We start from the raw sequence: 21864 nt of genomic DNA, 5'->3' as shown, positions 1-21864 counted from the left end.
AACAAAATGGTGGACCTTTGAAATTTTGTTTTGGAAATTTCCATTTTTTTCAGCCACAAATCGAGTTGAAAAGTAAAGAAGATCTTCACCGATTTGATTTATCCTAGTTCATACCAGAGCTATATATGTATAGAATAACGTGTTAAAATTTGGAACCGATTGGATTAATAGTTTTTGAGTAACCTCATGCGCCAGTCGTAAAAACATTGTTTCGAGAAAAACGCGTTTAAAGTTTTTAGACGGCTCTCGCCGTCGCCTGAGGCTTCCACCATAAATCGGCTATATTTTCAAGAGTTTTTGAAATTTTTACTTGAAATTTTCAGGAAACATTCTTGAATAGTTATAAGTTCGAATTAAATTTAAAAAAAATCGATTTTTTAAAACCGAGAATGGGGGGGGTCCCCTTAAAATATTTGTTTTTTTTTCTATTTCTTTTCTTTTTTACACCACATTACTTTTCTGTTCTCCCAATTATACAGTCCATTTATCAACGCTCCACTGTGCCAACATATGCCCCACATGCCCTTACATATATCCGTACTTGCATGCAAGTTATCCAGCCCGTAAATACAGGACACTTATGGCTTTTATAAACAATATTTTAAATCTCTGCATTTGCCTTTGGCTTTGTCTTTGGCTCAATTATCCAACCCATAAATCCAGGCCACTTATGGCTTTTATAAAAAATATTTTCAATCTCTGCATTTGCCTTTGGCTTTGTCTTTGGCTCTGAGGTCCTATCTCGGTTCCCCATAAACAAATCAAAATCAAAAGTAAACATCAGCTTCCCTCCGAAGCCCAATCAATTACGCCTTTTGCGTTTCAAGTACCCACCAAATTGCATCGATCAGCTTAATCGAATTTCACAATAAGATGCGTCATTTTCATCTTAAGCCTCTAATCTAAACACAACTGATGGCCGAGGTTCTTTGGATCAGATTTAGAATTAAGAAGTCAGTCCTATTTTGACCGAGACCGCGAACGGTTGACGGAAAATAATTAAGAATAAAAAGTGTCTTGTAATAATTAAGTTTAATAAATAAAGGTTTAACACCAAGTTGTATAATCAAAAAATTAAATTTAAATTTTTTTAATTCACCGAACTACAATCAATTTAACTGGCGCCCAACGTGGGGCCGCGTCACATAAAGCTCCAAAAAAATTGTTTAATAAAAAATAAGTTAAACATAAACGGAACTCGCGCGGTCAACAACTCAACATTTTTAGTGGAAAAATTAAAACATCCACTAAATGACACTACCAAGTGACAGTGATCGTTAACAACAAAGTATATGGAAATTAATTAATGAACTAATCCATAAAGAGTGAATTAAAACAAAGGTGGAAATTTTAATTTTAACCAAACCAAAATTTTAAACCAAACAATTACAAGAACATAAAATTAAAAAATCAACGCACAAAAAAAAAAAACAAACAAGAACAACAAAAACAAATAAATCGACAACTCCAACAAGGAAAACCAAGGAAGGAAGACAGGACATTCTCTATCCATTAATCAACTGTATCCAGGAAGGACGATCAACCACCAACCACACAGAAGGAAGACCCCAACCGGACAATATCGTGAGGAATTAATTTAAAATAATAAAAAATTAAAGATTATAATTTAAGATCTGTGAATTTGAGAAAAATAATATAAGATTTATATATTGCAAAAAGTAAGATTCGCGATTTAACAAAAAATTTAAAGAATAATTCTGGAAGATTTGATAAATAGCTTTTGTGAATTAAATCTAACAATGGCAACCGGAGGTTCAGCACCAAATTTTTCTGCAGGCAGTGTAGCCACAGCCGGCGGTTTAACAGTGGAATTGATAATAGAGGTCTGCATGAATACAGTCAAAGCAGCATTTGGCACTCTCACTCAAAGTTCTGACTGACTGAGTGAGACATTGAGTAAAACGGATTTAGCAAATGTGGTAAAGGCATGAGTAAAAAATTTACTCTATCCGAACGGCGACGCAATAACCAAATGAGTTTTGTAACCGAGTACTCGGTTAGTTGTGCGTCGCATTTTTGACGTCAAATTTATTTTTTGTTTTTGTTTTTGTGTTGCTTTTCAATACAAGAAATAGAAAAAAATAAAGGCATGGATTAATTATTATATATACATATGTATGTATGTCATTTATTTAATTTTTCATAACAGAATGCAAAAACATAATTATACCCTTGCAGAGGGTATTATAATTTTGTCCAAAAGTGTGCAACGCAGTGAAGGAGACATCTCCGACCCTATAAAGTATATATATTCTTGATCAGGATCACCTCCTGAGTTGATATGAGCATGTCCGTCTGTCCGTCTGTCTGTCCGTTTCTACGCGAACTAGTCTCTCAGTTTTGAAGCTATCGTCTTGAAACTTTGCACACTCCCTTCTTTCCTTTGCACGCAGTATATGAGTCGGAACGGCACGGATCTTAAAGCTGCCATATAACTGAACGATCGGAAATGACCCAACTTTCGTGTTTTTGAAGATAGAAACTTAATACAGATTATATTTTTGGCCAGTTGATCCAACCTACCAAATTTCATTAGGATCGGCCGACTATATCCTATAGCTGCCATATAACTGAACGATCGGAAATGACCCAACTTTTGTGTTTTTGAAGATAGAAGTTTGGGACATTTTTAGGTTTGGTTTTTTTATTATAATAAATTGGGTTATATTATCATATTCTCATAAGGATCGGCCAACTATATCCGATGTTTGCGATATATATCCGGTTTTAACTGCAAGGGTATATCAACTTCGGCTCCGCCCGAAGTTAGCTTTCCTTTCTTTTTTTTTTTTTTGTTTCTGCATTGTTAGCAATAATACATCGCTTTTCAGAAATTAAATTTCTAGCATCTGAAAAGGCTCTTTGCAGGTAGCTGCTTGCTACCTGCTTGCCGAGCTGCTTGCAGGTATACAAAAAATTGTGCAACTAGTTTTAACTTCTGCTCTAACTGCAATGAATGACGAGAATGTCAAAATTTTATCCGAGTACTCGAAGCATTTACTCTGCATTCACTCATTCTATCCATTCCACATTGGTTTGAATTTCACTCATTTCGCATACAACGAAAACAACCCTTACCAATCCGCAATTCACTTTGTTGAAACGGTTTGGCACGCTCAATTGCGACTTAAACTTATTCTACTCAAATAACCGAAAATTTTGAGTGCAATAATGCAGACCTCTAATTGATAAACAGATTAATAAACGCTCAATTGAATGAAGTTTACAGGAAAGTAGAATTTTTAGAAGAAAGGCTAGCCACAGATGCAAAAACTGTAGAAGATTATAAAATACAAACAATTGACCCAGTTATAAAATGCGATACAACACTTGAAGTGGTAAAATCCTTACCAAATTTCACAGGGGAACCAACACAATATGTAGGTTGGAGGGAAGCTGCAGAAACTGTAATGAGTCTCTATAAAATTGAAAGTGACAAATATTTTATCGCCCTAACAATTTTACGAAATAAAATTATGGGAGCTGCCCATGATGCTCTTACCAATCATGGCACAGTTTTAAACTTTAAAGCAATCCCGATTGGACTTTATATATAGTGACAAACGACCAATACATGTTCTCGAGTCAGAACTAAGTATCCTCAGGCAAGGTCGAATGACAATTACTGAGTACTATAACGAAGTCAATAAAAAAACAAGAAAGTAAGCTAACTTCGGGCGGAGCCGAAGTTGATATACCCTTGCAGTAAATTGTGGAAAAAATTAAACACTGAAACTATTTAGTATACCTAGTATACTTTAAATTTGGTATAGTTTGCCTTTTTTATTATTTTTAACAATACTGTGGAAGGGATTTAACATATTCATTTGTTATACTGGGATTCCGGGTAGTAGGTTATTAATGATCATAAAATTGTGTCCATTTTCATTGTTAAGTTTACAACCCTTTACTTTTTAAATAACACCCGAATTTTTATTACGAGAAAACCATGGGATTATCCCATGATGACCTAATCCAGGTAATAATTGGTTCAATGGAAATCGTCCTTCGTTGAATGAACACGTGCAAGGGTTTTCAATTGCGTAACAGGTAGTGCAGGTATAAATAAAATTTATATGGGGACTGAGTAACTTTAAAATATCAGGTATTACCTTTTTTCTGATTGGTCGAATCGGAATAACATTATCCCTCAAATTTGGGCTGCAAATATTCGTAACGTAAGGTATATAAAATGATCCTGACACTTTATTGCCTTGACAAAAAGGGTAAAACTGTATAACCTTAAAGGGTTAAGGGATTATACGTTTTTTTTTTTAAATATTACCTAGCTTGCCTATATATTGAAAAAACCACTAATCCGTAGATCAGTCTAAAAAAAATTTTATCGAGTGACGACGTTACTCTGCCAGTTAATTTAAAGTGCGTGAAAAGTATTTTTTTGCCAGTGTTAATATTAAGGAGTGCAAGTTTTATTTTTTACCAGTGACAAAAAGTGTGTGTTTAAAAAATATATGAAATAATTGTTAAAACATATATTTTGGTAAGTCTATTCCCCTAAAATCATCCCTTAGTATGAGATTTATGAAGGAGGAATTTAATCCTTTGTAAATTTCCTATTTCTATTTTTTACCATAATTGTGAAAATAATTTAATTTCAATTTTTTTCAACAGCACGCAAAAAATGCCACGTATTTTCCGCACATCCCAGGAGCAACGCCGCCAAGCTGCTTTAAACCGCAGCAGAGCCCGCTACCAACAAAATGCGGTGGAAATAAGAAGCAGAAACTCGCAACACATTGCCAATGTACGAGCAAGCAACCCAGACTTACAGGAGGAAAGTCGTGCGCAGAATTCCGCAGCACGGGCTCGCAGGAGACGCAGCGAAAGGATTCGCAATTTGGAGCGCCTTCGGGATACTGCAGCACATGCTGATCGGCGACTGGATCTTCAATTCCGTGTTCCAGAGAGGGTTCGGGACGCAGAATCGCATTTTGATCGTCGACAGAACCCAGACTATCGTGTTTCAGAGAGGATTCGGGACATGGAAGCACGGGCGACCCGTCGAGAAGACCCCGAGGAGCGGCGACGAGAGCAGTTACAAGACACTGCTTACCATTCTACTCGGAGGGATAATCCAGAGCACCGAATTCCCGAACGGATTAGGGACATGGAGGCACACGCGGCCCGCCGAGAGGACCTGGAAGAGCGGCGACGAGAGCAGGTGCAAAATACTGCTGACCATGCGACGCGGAGGACTATTCCTGAGTACCGAAATCCGGAACGGGTACGGGACGCCACAGCGCGTGCTATTCGTCGAGAGGACTCCGAGGAGCGGCGACAAGAGCAGGTGCAAAATACTGCCGACCATGCGACGCGGAGGACTATTCCTGAGTACCGAAATCCGGAACGGGTACGGGACGCCACAGCACGTGCTATTCGTCGAGAGGACTCCGAGGAGCGGCGACAAGAGCAGGTGCAAAATACTGCTGACCATGCGACGCGGAGGACTATTCCTGAGTACCGAAATCCGGAACGGGTACGGGACGCCACAGCGCGTGCTATTCGTCGAGAGGACTCCGAGGAGCGGCGACAAGAGCAGGTGCAAAATACTGCTGACCATGCGACGCGGAGGACTATTCCTGAGTACCGAAATCCGGAACGGGTACGGGACGCCACAGCGCGTGCTATTCGTCGAGAGGACCCCGAGGAGAGGCGACGAGAGCAGGTGCAAAATACTGCTGAGCATGCCTCCCGGAGGACAAATCCGGAATTTCGAATTTCAGAGCGGATTCGGGACGCCGCAGCGCGAGCTGCTCATCGCGAGGACTCAGAGGAACGAGCCAGAGAACAGGAAAGGAACACTGGAGAGCACCGACAGCGACGAAGGGATTCTGAGGACAGACAGCGAGAACGGGAGAGGGACGCCAATAACCGGAGAGCAACCAGGAGAAATCCCATCGCAAGAACACAGGAGCAACGGATAAACACATCACAACGCCGGGAAACACGACAACAGCGGAGGATTCGGGAAGAACAAATTCGGCAAATGGCAGAGGATCGATTAATAAACTTCAGGATGGACCCCCAAAATCGACTGGATGCCTCCCAAAGGCAGTCGCAACGCAATATGGACGCAAGAGCTCAACTTTCGGAGGACGAACTGGATCAGGAACGAGAACAACAGCGAAATAGGATTCGAGCAACAGCAAGGGATCTTTATCACAGGAACATAAAGGAAGGACCAACGGAAATTTGTATTTGCTGTGGAGGAACATGGTTCCGTTCGCAGGTAAGTGGATTATACATCCTGGCTATCTCCTCTAAATTTCCCCTCCTAAACGTTGGCAACGCTTTTTATTTGTCACGAAAATTTCCTAGTCCGTCCGGTAAATATAACTTTTGCCATACTTGTCGACGTGCCATCTCTCTTGGCAAACTCCCGTCACTCTGCCTTTCTAATGGGTTCGACTTCCCAGAAATTCCTGAGTGCTTGAATGGACTCACCTGCCTCGAAGAACGCCTTATCTCACCGAGAATTCCTTTTATGAGGATTATTTCCCTCGGCTATGAAAGGCAATGCGGAATCAGAGGGGCAGTAGTGAACGTTCCAATTTCAGTTCCTGATATTGTGACTGCGCTTCCGCGCTCTTTCGACTCTACTCATGTCATCCAAGTCCATTTAAAAAGGAGACTAGAGTACGCTCACAATTTCATGACTGAAACTATTCGACCCGCTCGGGTCCTTGAAGCTGTACGGTACTTAGTGAATACCGAGCTCTACAGAAAGCACAACATTTCACTGAACGAATCATGGCTAGCAGGACTTCAAGGAATTAATGAAATTCCTTTTATTGCGGATGAATCTGATCGCGAAGCAGTAGAGCAACTTCTTCAGCAGCAACACCTATCCCAAAATGCTGCAGAGCTCGAAGAAAATTTAAATCCCGGAGGCCATGAAACATTATTGGAAAATAATGATACTGCAATTCAGCGCATTGCATTGGCACCGGGTGAAGGCCGTCGCCCAACAAGCTTAACGCTTGACGAAGACGCAGAGGAACTTTCCTTTCCAACTATTTCTTGCGGAGAAATATTTAAAGGAAAGACAACCTATGCAAAAAATGCCAGATCTCAAATCCGATTTTACGACCGTCGCTGCGCTGTAGTTCCTAAAGTTTTATACATGTATAAATTTTACGAAATGCAGCACATTCAAAATTCTATCTCAATTGCTTTACGCAAAAAGTCAGGTGCAGTTACCGCTGGTAATCTGCGGGATGAGTCATTTGTTGACAGACTTGTTCAACATGATGATGGCTACCACATCCTTAAAGGCTTACGGTCTGCACCAGCTCATTGGGAGGCTGAAAAAAAAAAAAGTTATTGCTATGATTCGACAATTTGGGTTGCCAACCTTTTTCATCACTCTTTCCGCTGCTGAAACTAAGTGGAATGAACTTTTAGTTATCCTTTCCCTTCTATTGGACAATAGGGCTATAAGCGAGGAAGAAGCGGCAGCTCTTTCCAGCTCCGAAAAGGCTCGGTTAATCCGATCCGATCCAGTGACGTGCTCTCGATACTTCGATTACAGGTTGCGACAATTAATGAAATTGTTCAAAACCGATATTTTTGGGGAATTCAATCTTTCCCATTTTTATTGGAGAATCGAATTCCAGCACAGAGGATCTCCGCACTCTCATGGCATGTACTGGCTTGCTGGTGCTCCTAAGCTCGAAGACGCCGAAAATACCGAGCAAGTAATAAACTTTATCGATAGGTTTATTACTACAAATGGAGACGATCCTGAGCTACAAGAAGTAATTCAGTATCAACGCCACAAGCATAGTGCTTCCTGCCTGAGAGAGTTACGCGGACAGGAGTTCTGCCGATTCAATATGCCATATCCTCCTATGCCCGAAACGCTTCTTTTGCATCCAATGGAAGAAAACGAAGTAAATGTTGAAGAACATAAAACTTTGTTCAAAAAAATTAAGGAAGCTTTAAGGACCATTTCTAATGAAGACGCAGCTTTATATAACAATTTTGATTATTTTCTGACCCACCTTGAAACTAATTTTGAAGCCTACAAATTAGCCTTACGTTCCAGCTTGAAAAAGCCACAAATTTTTCTTCGCAGACAATTCTCCGACCGATTGCTCAATGCTTATAATAGAGATATTCTAGGCTTACACAGAGCTAATATGGATATTCAATTTATCCTAGATGCTTACGCCTGTTGTAGTTATACGAGGTATTATAGTATTATTAGCTACATAAACAAATCGAACAGAGGCGTATCGCAGTTGCTCCGTGAAGCCATGGCAGAAATAAGCCATGGGAATATTTCTATTAAAAGGAAATTACAGCACCTTGGGAATAAGTTTATTAACGCTACAGAAATATCGGCCCAAGAAGCAGCTTACAATATTTTGGGTCTGCATATGTCGGAGGCCAGTGAAGGTACTATTTTTATAAACACTTGCCATCCAGACAAACGAGTTTGATTGACTCGCTCAAATGAAGAATTAGAGCGACTACCAAACAACTCGGTGGATATTTTTGAGCGTAATATTCTTGACCGATATGTGCAAAGGCATGCGCAGTTGGAAGGAATTTGTTTAGCCGATTTCGCGGCTTGGTACCGAATTCTCAAGCGAAATTCACGATCTGCCGCTAATCATAGGGAAGACTATGATGAAGAAAATTATGTGGAGGTAGATGACGAAGATGAAGTTGCGGAGCAAAGCTATCCACTGATGGATGGGTCTGGTTGCGTTAAGAAACGCAGGCATCCCCTGATTCTAAGGTGGGTTCGCTTTAGCATTAACTCTTCACCTTCCGATTATTTCCGAGAGCATTTAATGCTCTTCTATCCTTGGCGAAATGAAGAAGCTGAACTTCTTTCCAACGATATTGAAGACACATTCCGAGTAAACCATGAAGCCATTAAGGCAAAAAAAAGGAACTATGATGTGTTTGATGATATGGAGTTAGAAAGAGTTCTAGAAGATTTGCAAGAGGATAGGGGAGATAATGCTCCTGTTGCGGAAGAACCTGCCTCCCAATTTTTAGACGAAGAGTTTAGAGCTTTGGCAGTACCAAATATAGAGCGGAACGTAAATATTCTTCAGGATGACAATGCGGTAAACAACCCTGAAGAAGACGGCGAACTTCAATTAATTAGACTCCCCCCGTTAGTTTCCAATGATGACCTTTGCTCGCTAACTCGGTCCCTCAACCATAAGCAAAGACAATATTATGCACATGTGATGCATAATGTTGTTTGTAAAAATATTTTTTACGAATATGTTGGTGGAGGGGCGGGTGTGGGAAAAAGCAGACTGATTTCTACCATCTATCAGTCTGTGATTTGGCGAGCAAATAAGCTTCCTGGTGCTACGGATTCGGCAAAGGTTTTATTATGTGCTCCAACTGGAAAAGCTGCTTTTGGAATTGGAGGACTGACACTTCATTCAGTGTTTTCTCTTCCAATTAATCAGGCTTCAGGTCCCTTAAGACCTTTAAGCAATGACAGTTTAAATACAATTCATTGCAAGTTGATTGATCTCCAATTAATTATAATTGATGAAATTTCAATGGTTGGTTCTAAAATGCTTTCATTTTTGGATCAAAGGCTTCGTCAAATTTTCCGAAGCCCTGACATATGTTTTGGTGGAAAATCAATTATAGTTTTTGGAGATCTAAAGCAGCTTTCCCCAGTTGGAGACAGTTGGATATTTTCGGAGAGGACAATTAATCCTTATAGCGTTTTAGCAGGAAATAGCCTATGGAGCAACTTTAAGTATTTTGAGCTCACAGAAATAATGCGCCAAAGAGGCGATCATGCATTTGCTCAAGCCCTGAATCATTTATCTGAGGCTTGCATGACAATTGCAGATATAGAGCTCCTAAAACAAAGAGTTGTTTCACCCAGCGAAGTTCCTGATGATGCCATTCATTTATTTTCTTCTAACGAAGAAGTTAACAATTACAATTCCATTAAACTAGCACAAATTGGGACGGAAGAGTTGGTTTCCACTGCTGTTGATACAGTGAAAACTGCGAACATATCTGCACGAAACAGAGAAAACACGTTAAGATATGCTCAAAATATGAAAACCTCTGAAACACAGGGTTTACCATATAATCTTCATCTCAAAACAACTGCTAAATATATGGTTACCGTCAATATAGACACAAGTGACGGACTTGTAAATGGAGCAACTGGTCAGCTGATGCAAATTGATCATTGCTTAGTGAATGGATCAAATTTAGTAACGCGACTTTGGATTAAATTTTTTGAACCCACGGTTGGTGCTATCGCCAGATCAAAAGTTCGAAACAACCCCGATCCCGAATGGACTCCAATAGTAAAAGCCTCTCGAGTTTTTCAATGTGGAAGATCCGAGCATGCTTCTGTTGACCGAAAACAATTTCCAATTGTTCCCGCTGAGGCTATTACCATCCACAAAAGCCAAGGAGCAACATATAGCAAAGTCGCCGTGCATCTTAAAAAAGGCATCAAGCGAGCTTCGCTATATGTTGGATGCAGCAGGGCCACTAGCGCATCAGGACTTTTCCTTCTAGGCGACTTTGTTCCTCCAACAAGATTTGGAGCCCAAAATGTCCAAGACGAAATTCAAAAGTTAAGAGAGGAAAAGTTCTTGACTACGCATTATGAAATTTTGGTTAACAGTAATGAAGATATCTCTCTATATTACCATAATGTTGAGTCTCTTCGAAGCCATCGCGAAGATATTTTCAATGACCCTATTATTTGTTCTGCGAATTTTCTTTGTTTTGTTGAAACTTGGACTCTTCCCAGCGAAGACTTTTCTTTACAAGGTTTTGACATTATAAGAAGAATTGATAGCAATCGATTGAATGGTATTGGCAAAAATGGAATTATAATTTATGCCAAGCAAAATATTGCCGAAAATGTAGTTTTCTTGTTTGAGACAAATAAGTCTTTAAGCTCAAGAACTACATACCAATCAATTGCCTTCAAATATCTCGATACATCCTTTATTGTTGTTTATAGGAACCCTGCTTTTCCTATAACACAATTTCGAAATGAAATTATGGCGGATGTTGAAAGGATACGCAGCTTGGAAAATAATAGCAAATTGGTTATTTTAGGAGATTTTAATATATGCAGATCTACAAACACTGATCGACTTGAGGAAGCTTTAAATGAATTTAATCTTAGTCCAATCAACAATTGTGCTACTACCAAAAGTTTGACGCAAATCGATTGGATATTTGCTGATGATGAGCTAAGAAATGCTGTGGTTCTTACATACAAAACGAGCTATAGTCATCATGATGGAATTTTTCTTAAATATAGCTGTTAAGATTTGTTTATTAATTTATTAACTTATTTATTTATTTGAATTGTATATATGTACATATTTCATTAAATAGTATTAGTAATATATTTGTATATTATTCACAGATTTTTAAAAATTGTTTAATTATAAAGTGCAATATAGATTAAGTTATTATAGTATATCCCTCTCGTGGATTGAGACCTTGTCGTGGTGAGGGGGCTGAGTATGTGAGGATTCATAATAAATATCACGGAAACCAGCATCAATCCTTTGTTTTAATTAGTATATAAAAAAGAAATAAATCTACCACAGATTCAAAATGAAAAGTAATGTTTAATAAGTCTATTGTCTCAAAAGTTGGCATAACCATTATGTAAAAGTTCGAGGGGTTCAAAGTTTGGAGATTTTTTGATGATGGCTATGATAGACATATTCGATGATTGAATATAGTAAGTAAAAATGTTACTATATGTACCAGTTCTCAATAAAAATTCTAAATTACGTTTAAAATAAAAAGAAAACTCCAAAGTTATAGCGTTTCGGATATATAGAAGTTTTAAGATATAGTCGGCCGATCGCTATGAAATTTTTTTAATAAACGAAAGGTGTGGCAATTCTGAACTTAGTTATGTTTTTATAGAACCCATAGAAAATCCTAACTCCCTAACTTTAAAAACACCAAAGTTATGACATTTCCAATAAATCAGTTATATGGCATATAAGTTATATCAGGTATAGCCGACCGATCCCCTAAGAAATTTTAATAGGTCAAATCGATTGACCAAAAAAAGAATCTTTTGTTTCAACTTTCTATCTTCAAAAACACGAAAGTAAGGTAATTATCGATCTGTACGAAGTTGCATCTTTCTATCTTCAAAAAAACGAAAGTTGCGTCAGTTAAATGGCAGCTATAGGATATAGTCGGACGAGTTATATGAAATTTGATAAGTAGTATTATTTTGCCAAAAATAGAATCCATAGAAAATCCCAACTTTCTAAAACAAAAACACCAGCTCGAAAAACACCAAAGTTATGCCATTTCCAATCAATCAGTTATATGGCAGCTATAGGATATAGTCGGCCGATCCTAATGAAATTTGGTAGGTTAGATCAACTGATCTACAACTGACCAAAAATAGAATTTGTACTAAATTCCAGCTTTCTATCTTCAAAAACACGAAAGTTGGGTCATTTCCGATCGTTCAGTTATATGGCAGCTATAAGATATACAGTGGGGAGCAAAAGTGATTCCATGTTCAGAATATGCATGTTGAACCGCTCATAAAACGTAAACCAATGAACCAAATGAAACAAACTTTTTTTTTCTCGATTACTTATTTAATTTGTAAGAAATAGACTTAAATACTACAATAATACAAGAAAAAATGTAAGAGATAGAAAAAAAAAACAAAAACAGAAGGCATGTACTCAGTTTTGCACCTTTTATGGAAAAATTTAAGGAAATTTTAAATTAATATTTAGTCCAAAGACCCTTATTGTCTATTACATTTTTAATGCGCTTCGGCATACTATTAACTAAATTCTCTATAATTTCTTTCGGAATTTGGTTCCATTCAGTCTCCACGCGTCTCCAGAGATCGTCAAGGTTGCTTGGGGCCGATTGATATTGCCCGAGCCGTCGCTTTGCCCGAGTCCCGAGGTCGGGACTTTGAGCTGGCCACTCCATGACCTTAAAATTTTGTTTTGCCAACCATTCTTTTACAATTTTTGCGGTGTGCTTAGGATCCCCATCCTGTTGGAAAGTGATTTCTCCTTCAGGATAGGCACACTTATCGAGAAAATTGTGAAGATGGGTCTTTAAAATGTTTAAATAGTCCTCTTTTCGCATTATTCCATCAATTTTGTGCAATGGCCCAACGTGCCACCATGTAAAGCACCCCCAAGCCATTACATTTCCTCCTCCATGCTTTACGGTTTGCTTTACATGATGTCTCTGAAGCTTGTCACCGGGCCTATGCCAATAGTACTGCTTCCCATCCGACTGGAAACGGTTAAACTTGGATTCGTCCGACCAGATAACACGTTTCCAGTCTTCTATAGTCCAGTTTTTGTGGGTCTTTGCAAATTGTAACCGAGCCTTAACATTTTTCTCGGATAGAGCTGGTTTATTTTTTTTCACAGAGGCGACATATCCAATTCTAGCCAGTGCTCTTCTAGCTGTCCATCGACTTACGGGTTTATTTAACTCTGTAGAAGCATTTGCTGGTGTTAAAAGCTTATCCTTCCTCATATTGGACATTATAAGTCGAGCGTCAGAGTCCGTTAGGAGACGGGGGCGACCATTCAATACATTTTCGGAACCAACATTTTGCCTTTTTTTCACCTTGACCACCACAGACTGACTAATTTTCAGCTTTTCAGCAATTGTGCGTGTCGAAAAGCCACTTTTAGTCATAGAAACAATACTATTTTCGGTATCTGCTGATAGCTTCTTCATTTTACAACAATAAGTTGGCGACTAATTTCTCAATTTATTAAAATTTACTTTGAACTATAAGAAATGTGCGACTCTTTGAATTATGACAAAAACTAATGCATGAAAAAGACATAAAACAGTAAATCTGCAAATATTTTGGTGATAAGAAAACAGGGAGAGCAAAATCAAGTGCGAATATTGGAAGGTGCAAAACTGAGTACATGCCTTCTGTTTTTGTTTTTTTTTTCTATCTCTTACATTTTTTCTTGTATTATTGTAGTATTTAAGTCTATTTCTTACAAATTAAATAAGTAATCGAGAAAAAAAAAGTTTGTTTCATTTGGTTCATTGGTTTACGTTTTATGAGCGGTTCAACATGCATATTCTGAACATGGAATCACTTTTGCTCCCCACTGTAGTCGACCGATCTTTATGAAATTTGGCATGTCGTAATGTTTTGCCAAAAATAGCACTCATGTCAAATTTGAACTCTCTAACTCTAAAAACACCAAAGTTATACCATTTCCGATCAATCCGTTATATGGCAGCTATAGGATATAGTCGGCCGATCCGGGCCGTTCCGACTTATATACTGCGTGCAAAGGAAAGAAGGGTGTGTGCAAAGTTTTAAGACGATAGCTTTAAAACTGAGAGACTAGTTCGCGTAGAAACGGACAGACAGACAGACAGACAGACGGACAGACGGACAGACGGACATGCTCATATCAACTCAGGAGGTGATCCTGATCAAGAATATATATACTTTATAGGGTCGGAGATGTCTCCTTCACTGCGTTGCACACTTTTGGACAAAATTATAATACCCTCTGCAAGGGTATAATGACCTTACTAATAAACAAAACAATAATGGCATACGGAAAGGACAGTGTAATTACCAAAGAAACAAACAATTCAATAAGGGGAAATGCTCTACGAGTATTTATATCCGGACTTAATGGATCTATTTCAGAAACTCTTTTCTCATTAAATCCACCAGATTTGCCCAATGCTTTGGCGAAGGTCCAAGAATTAGAATCAAACAACTTCCGTGCTCAATTCGCAAATAGGTTTAATGGATTTAAAAATGAAAGTAAATATCGGGGAAACAACTTACGATTTGATCAAATACGGCAAAATAATAATACCACTGAAATGGGAAATAATTTTAATCATAACCAAAATTACAATTGGCCACAAAAGGGAAATTTTTGGCAAAATAATAATCAAAATAATAATCATAAGCAACAAGCTATCGAGCCAATGGATGTTGATCCACCGATTCAACTCCAGAATAAATCTATTTACAATCGGCAGCCGAGCCAAAATTGGCAGGCAAATAGTAACCAAGAAAGATATAATAATTGGCAGGCAAACGATAATCAAGGTAGATATAATAATAATTATCATCAAAATAAAAATCGTTCAAATTTCTATAACACAAATCAAAATAGAGAGCAAACTCAAGCTCAAAAAAGGTAATCAGATGGAACAGAAAGTCAGCCAGCTAATAAAGTAACCAGATTAAATAATATCAATGAAGACCATTTTTTAGACCAGACCCCTACAGAGGAATGCCTTATTTAAATAGGACAGATCGAAAAACCAAGAAGCAGCTAAAAGTTTTAATAGATACAGGAGCCACTGCTTGTTACATAAAAAGGGGAATTTTTGAAAATAAAAACGAGCTACCAATATACAAAAAGGTAACAACAGTTCATGGCTACTCAATTATTAGGTATTACCATATTAAAAATATATTTAAAACAAAACAATTATTTTATGAAATCGAAGGTTTAGAATCTGATATTCTAATTGGATTCAATTTATTAAGAAAAATTGGAGCTATAATAAATATAGATAAGGGAATCTTGGAATAATGGGAAACAGGAGAAGTTGAAATATTATGATAATGAGGAGAAAAATGAAATACGTTTAATTGAAGAAAATAATATTCTTCCATTAAAAGAATTTATTATAAAAAAGGATTTTAATGATAATGGTGCGAAAACACATATTCATTATTTGTTGAAAATAGTGAGAAAAGCTTGGGAATTAAAAATCCCGAGAACGCCGACGTAGAAATATCCGTCAACAAAAATAAAAATATCTTGGGAACTGAAAAACCTGAGAACGCCGACGTAGAAATATCCGTCAATAAAAATAAAAATATCTTGGGAATTAAAAATCCTAAGAACGACGACGTAGAAATATCCGTCAATAAAAACACAAATATCTTGGGAATTAAAAATCCTGAGAGTGCCGACGAAGTAAATACCGTCAAAAATCGAATAAATAATATAGGTACCGACTAATTAGGCGGAATGAGGGAAAAGATAGTTCACTATACTGAAAAGGAGCATAGAAAAATAAATACGCAAATTCCTTTTAGAACAGACATAAAAGGGGAAATAAATCTTATCCACGATAGGCCAATATACGGGAAGCATTATTCGTATGCTCTATCGGTCAACGACTTCGTGAATAGCGAAATCAAAAGAATGTTATCAGAAAAAATAATACGGCCTAGCAGAAGCCCTTACAATTCACCACTTCTGGTAGTCCCAAAGAAAGGAGAGAATCAAGACGGAAGCCGTAAATTAAGACTCGTCATTGATTACAAAAAATTGAATGAAAGTACTATACCTGACAGGTACCCAATTTCAACAATAGATTTAGAGCAGAAGTCGGCACCCCAATACATTGATATGATTTTACCGCATTAGTGTTAGTAACGTATAGCAGAAAGTAGGCTTTGAGCATGACGTTTCACACATTTATACTGTGTGTGTGTGGCAGAGCTCGGGCAGAGAAATTTCCTATGCCCCCGAGATAGGGCCGTGCCGACCTCTGATTTAGAGTCAGGATTTCATCAGATACTAATGAAAGAATCTGATGTCGAAAAAACAGCTTTTTTAATAAATAATGGAAAATACGAATTTTTAAGAATGCCATTCGGATTAACAAATGCACCAAGAATCTTTCAGAGAGCAATGGACGATATTCTAAGAGAACAAATAGGGAAAACATGTCGTGTCTATATGAACGAAATTATAATATTCTCAAACTCAATTGAACAACACTATACAGATCTAAACAAAATTATAAATATATTATTGAGGGCAAACATGAAAATCTCTTTAGAAAAATCTAAGTTCTAAGGATATATTGTATCCTATAACGTCATCAAGACAGACCCAGAGAAAATTGAAACCATTAGTAAATATCCAGAAAATATTCGGGAACTAAAAAGTTTCCTAGGTCTTACGGGCTATTCTAGAAAATTTGTTTCAAACTACGCCTACATAGCCAAACCTCTTGTAACGAACTGTTATTTCTGCTTCCGCTCGCCACAATTTGCCGCGGCTAGCTCACAGAGTTTCGCGGATCCGTTCCACCGAATTTATAGATTCGACGTGATTGCCCAAGCACAGAAAATAATACAAGTAGCTTTCCGTTGCGTAGTCTCTTTATTTTCTGCTCTCTCTGTTTACAACTGTGATTCATGCGGGTTCCCGGGAATGACCCTTGGTGCGTCCTTGGTGACCCTTGGTGTGTCCGTCCTGGATATCTCCTCCGTTGCTGGTGTTTCCGCTGTTGCTCTCGTTGCCGGGGCTCCTCCTCGTTGATCCGTCGTCACCTTCCACCTCTTCGGTTCGGTCTGGCCTTCGGCTATGTACTGAAAAGCCTCCACTACGCCGTCGGGGATACGCGCATACGCGCCGTACCGCCGGGGCTCGGGAGTTGGCGGGCTGTAGCCTCCGCTACATCAGGATGAACGCCGTGCTCTGCGCACCGGCGTCACTGGTTCGGGAGATAGCTACTGACTGTCGCCTCTGCACCACCAGGGAGATGCGCCGTGCATGCGCACCAGCGGACCTGGTTCGGGGTGTGCGGCCTGTAGGCTCCGCTACGCCAGGAGCACGCCGTGCTTTTCGCACCGGCGAGTCTGGTTTGGGAGATGGCTACTGGTGGTCGTCCCCGCAACCCGCTGTGCATGCGCACCAGCGGCCCTGGTTCAGAGTTTGCTGTCTACAGCCGGCTCCGCTACGCCAGGAGACGCCGTGCCTTTTCGCACCGGCGGGCCTGGATTGGGAGTTGCCGAAGTCTTGTCAGTCTCCGACAGGGTCGGAAGTCGCCTGTCCAGAACCGTACGTCACTCTTTCGGCCGGGTGACCACCGCGCGTACGCGCCAATGGGCCCGGGACAAGAGCTGCTTGGTGGGTGATCGGGGCCTCCCCGATCGCGTTCCAAAGCGGGCGTGAGTTCCCGAGTTGGCTTATCCGCGTCCTGCAGGACCACGCCTGTTGGTTGCGAGTCAAGAACCCGCGTGGCGTACGCCAGACTTGTTCTTTCCTCACTTCCTTGCAAGGCTACCTGCTTTGACTTGGAATAGCCCACGCTCGACTCTGTTACCCTGTAGCTTTCGAGGAAACCAACCGACGCCGATCCCCTCTCGTCCTGTCCTTCTCGTCCTCCGGAGCGAAACCGGGCTCGGGATCTTGAGTCGGCCTGTCCTTTCCGGTGCAGGACCACGCCTGTTGGTTGTGAGTTAGGAGTCCGAATGGCGTACGCCAGACTTATCCTTTCTGCACTTCCTAGCAAGGCTACCTGCCGTGGCCAGGAACTGGTCCAACTCGTCTCCTGGCGCCTAGGTCGTTCCCCGTAACTGTCCTCGTACCGTTCTTTCCTTGTCTCGTTCGTTCTCCTTACGTTTGGCTGTCGGACTCTCCAAAGGCGGTCTTCCAACTCAAACAACCGAATCCTTTTTAGAAACGCTCTAACACTTGACTGGCGGACTCTCCACAGGCGGTCCTCCAACTCAACGCTACAAACTTCCTAAAAAGACTCGTCTCGAGCCGCTCCAGTGGGCCTCCTTTTATACGGACTGGAGCGCCCGTTAATCCTCCTGGACTCTGCTCCTGCCGTTAATCCTGCTTCCAGAATCACGCCACTTTCCCGTTGGCGAGCTGCCGTTACTCCTGTTTCCAAGATCACGCCACTTTCCCGTTGGCGGGCTGCCGTTACTCCTTTTTCCTGCTGGCAGGTGGCCATCCGTGCGGCCGTTGCCCTTTTCCGTTCGGCCACTGACCCCTGCTGTTGCTATGCGACGTGACGCTGGCCTCCTCCGCCTCCCCTGTTGCTCCTTGCTCCTTTGCTGCTCCCAGTCATGTCGCCCATCCAGAACTCCGCTGCGCGGCGGGCTCATGTGCCCACCGTTGCCTCGGGAGCCGTTACGTTCCACGTTGATTCCGTCTTCCCACTGGACGATTTAACCTTGCATTTCCATTTGTCTGCTGGTGCTCCGGGAACCGTTACGTTCCACGTTGATTCCGTCTTCCCACTGGGCACTGTAACCCTGTCCTTCCATTCGTCTACTGCTGCTCCGGGAACCGTTACGTTCCACCTCGATTCTGTCTTCGCCCTTGATGGTGAACCCTACCCCTCCCCGTTCGTATTGGTCATCAGCCTATCTCCCGCGGCCCCCCTAAACTGATTGGCTATTGCTGTCTTAGCGTGTGAGGAGGCGAATTCTCCTCACACTTTCCCCTTCTTCGGGAACGACAGAGACACTTGCCAATGTAACGAAAACTTCGCCACTCTCAGCTCACCGAAAAAAAACTGTGACTGATCGCTCTTCTCTTTGGTGTGGATGCCTATCCACTTGTGTGGTGTGGATGCCCATCCACTTCCCCCCTCCTTCGGAAGACGGCCGATGGCTTCCCCCTATCGCTGGCGTTGTTCGGTCGTTTGTGGTTTTTTTTCCTTTTCCTTTTCCCCCTTTTTTTTTGTTTTCTTCTCTCTTTTTTTTGTTTATATTTTTACTACTAACCCTATATTTATATATATTTTAATTATTTATTTATTTTTTTTTTTTTTTTTTTTTTTTTAATAATAATAACTATGCTAAACCTATTATTAATTTTTTTTTTCCCAAATACTAACTATGCTAACCCTATTATTACTATTTTTTTGTCTTTTTTTCTTAAAACCCTTTATTCCTATCCTATATATATTTTTTTTTTTTTTTTTTTTTTTTTTTTTTTATTTTGAATTTGTTTTTTTTTTTTTTTTTGTTTAATTAATTTTTTTTTTTGTTTTATTATTTTTTTTTCTTAAAACCCTTTATTCCTACCCTATATTTATTATTTTTGTTTTTTTTTTTATTATTATTCTTATTATTTTTTTTTTTTTTGTATTATTATTATTTTTTTTTATTTTTTTTATTTATTTTTTTTTAAAGACTAACCTTTTTTTTTTTTTTTTTTATTTTTTTAATACTAATTTTTTTCTCCCCCCCCCCCCTTTTTTTTTTTTTTTTTTTTTTTTTTTTTTTTTTTTTTTTTTTTTTTTTTGTTTTTTATTTATTTTTTTATTTTTTTTCCTCTTTTTTTTTTTTTTTTTTTTTTAATTTTTTTATTTTGCCGCTTGGTCATCTCCGCCTTCACCCTTGCGGCCAGCTCCGGCGGCCAATTGTCTTCCGGCACATCTCGCCCGCCTCCGACCGATGCCTGCCGCTCCAGCACCGGCCTTGCCGGCCGCTTCTCTGGGCAAGATGTCTGCCGGCCCAGCGCAGGCCTCCGCGGCTCTGGCCACACCCACGGCCCCTTCTCCAACGGCTGCTCCTCCTTCTTCTCCTGTGGACACGGTGTCGGGGGCACCGCGGGCCACGGCGTCGACGCCCGGACCCTCCTCCAGCCCGAGGTCGCCCTGCACGGCTTCTCCTCCGGCCTCTCCGGTCTGGGGCGTGGCGTCGGCGGTATCTTCGCCTTCCATTTTCTGGCCTGTCGCACCCTTCCGGCGGCGGCCCTTCTCCTCGCAGTCTCCACTATCTTCCGGATCCGCCGCTGCCGTGCCGTTCTCGCCCTCGCCCTGACCATTGCCCTCTGGCGTCCGTCGATGCGCCGCTGCCTGGCCTCCTTCGCGTTCCTCCTTCGCATTTGGGCAATCACCTTGACGCGGGCCCTCGCCATGTTCTCCGTCGCCTTCATCAGGGACAGCCGCCGACTGTCCCACTCCGCTCGCAGGCGCAGGACCAGCTCCTCGCTCCTGCGCCGCCGCTCCACCTCGAAGGACCCGACCGGGATGCATCCTCCTCTTCCTGCTGCCCGCCGGACCATCCACTCCGATCTTGCCTTCTTGGCGTTCCACGAAGGATCGCCGACTATTTCGATGTCGCTGTCGTCGGACGAAATAACTATAGATGCGCTTGATGACATGCTTGATTATGCTTGCGGCTGCGTGTTGATTTCGAATAGGCCGACCATCTCCCACGTCTCCACTTATATAGCGCATTCATTTCCCGTTGCTGGAAATGTCCCGCTAATGCTCCCGTTGCTTGCTCTCCTCCTCTTTGCGGGGTTTTTGTTGTTGTTGTTTTCCCTTTTTTTTTTGTGTGCCCGTTATGCGGACACAATGTATTTGTCCGCTTTCGTTATCCCTTTGCTGTTTCTTCCGTGTCTTGAGCCTTTAGCTCGCTCACATGAGCTCTCTTCTCCCTCCTTGTTCTGCCGTGTCGTAACGTGACAATTACTGGAGAAACGAAATCCAACACCGTATATGGCCCGTCGTACCGAGGGGCCAGTTTCGCCGCGAATCCTTCAGCCGCCTTTGATAGGTGGTGCTCCTTTGCCCACACTGTTTCACCGACCTTTGGACTCCACTTCCGCCTTCTCAAGTTGTAATGTCGCGCCTGGTCCTGGTCAGCTCGCTCCATATTCCTTCTTACTATCTCGAATGTCTCCTTGAGTCTCGCCGCGTTTTCCATGGGTGTTCCTTGCTCGGCTCCCGTGCCCAACACATTCTCGTCGAACAGGGCTCGCGGCAACCTTGGCTCCCTGCCCTGCGTTATAAAACACGGCGAGTACCCCGTGGACTCCGAGACTGCGGAATTTACCGCCAACATTAGCTCCGGCCAGTGTTCGTCCCACTTCCTTTGCTCTTTCCCAGCGAACTGGGCGATCATTGTTTTTACCGTCCTGTTCGCTCTTTCCGTGGGGTTCTCCTGCGGCGTATATGGCGCGGTGAACTGATGGCGTACGCCGAGTTCTCCGAGGAATTTCTTGAAGCTGCGACTGGTGAACTGCACCCCGTTGTCCGTTATTATTATTTTTGGTA

The 21864-nt window shown here is 41.0% G+C and overlaps 1 protein-coding gene across 1 annotated transcript; it reads right to left on the bottom strand.

The window, feature by feature from the left end:
• Nucleotides 1-20163: 20163 nt before the first annotated feature.
• Nucleotides 20164-21042, bottom strand: LOC122322165 (collagen alpha-2(I) chain-like). Its single transcript, XM_043213639.1, has one exon. The coding sequence runs from the start codon at nucleotides 21040-21042 to the stop codon at nucleotides 20164-20166; it is 879 nt and encodes a 292-aa protein (XP_043069574.1).
• Nucleotides 21043-21864: the final 822 nt, after the last annotated feature.

Source organism: Drosophila bipectinata, chromosome 4 (genome assembly GCF_030179905.1).
Source record: "Drosophila bipectinata strain 14024-0381.07 chromosome 4, DbipHiC1v2, whole genome shotgun sequence".
Classification (NCBI taxonomy): domain Eukaryota; kingdom Metazoa; phylum Arthropoda; class Insecta; order Diptera; family Drosophilidae; genus Drosophila; species Drosophila bipectinata.
This window is presented reverse-complemented; position numbering and strand designations above follow the sequence as displayed.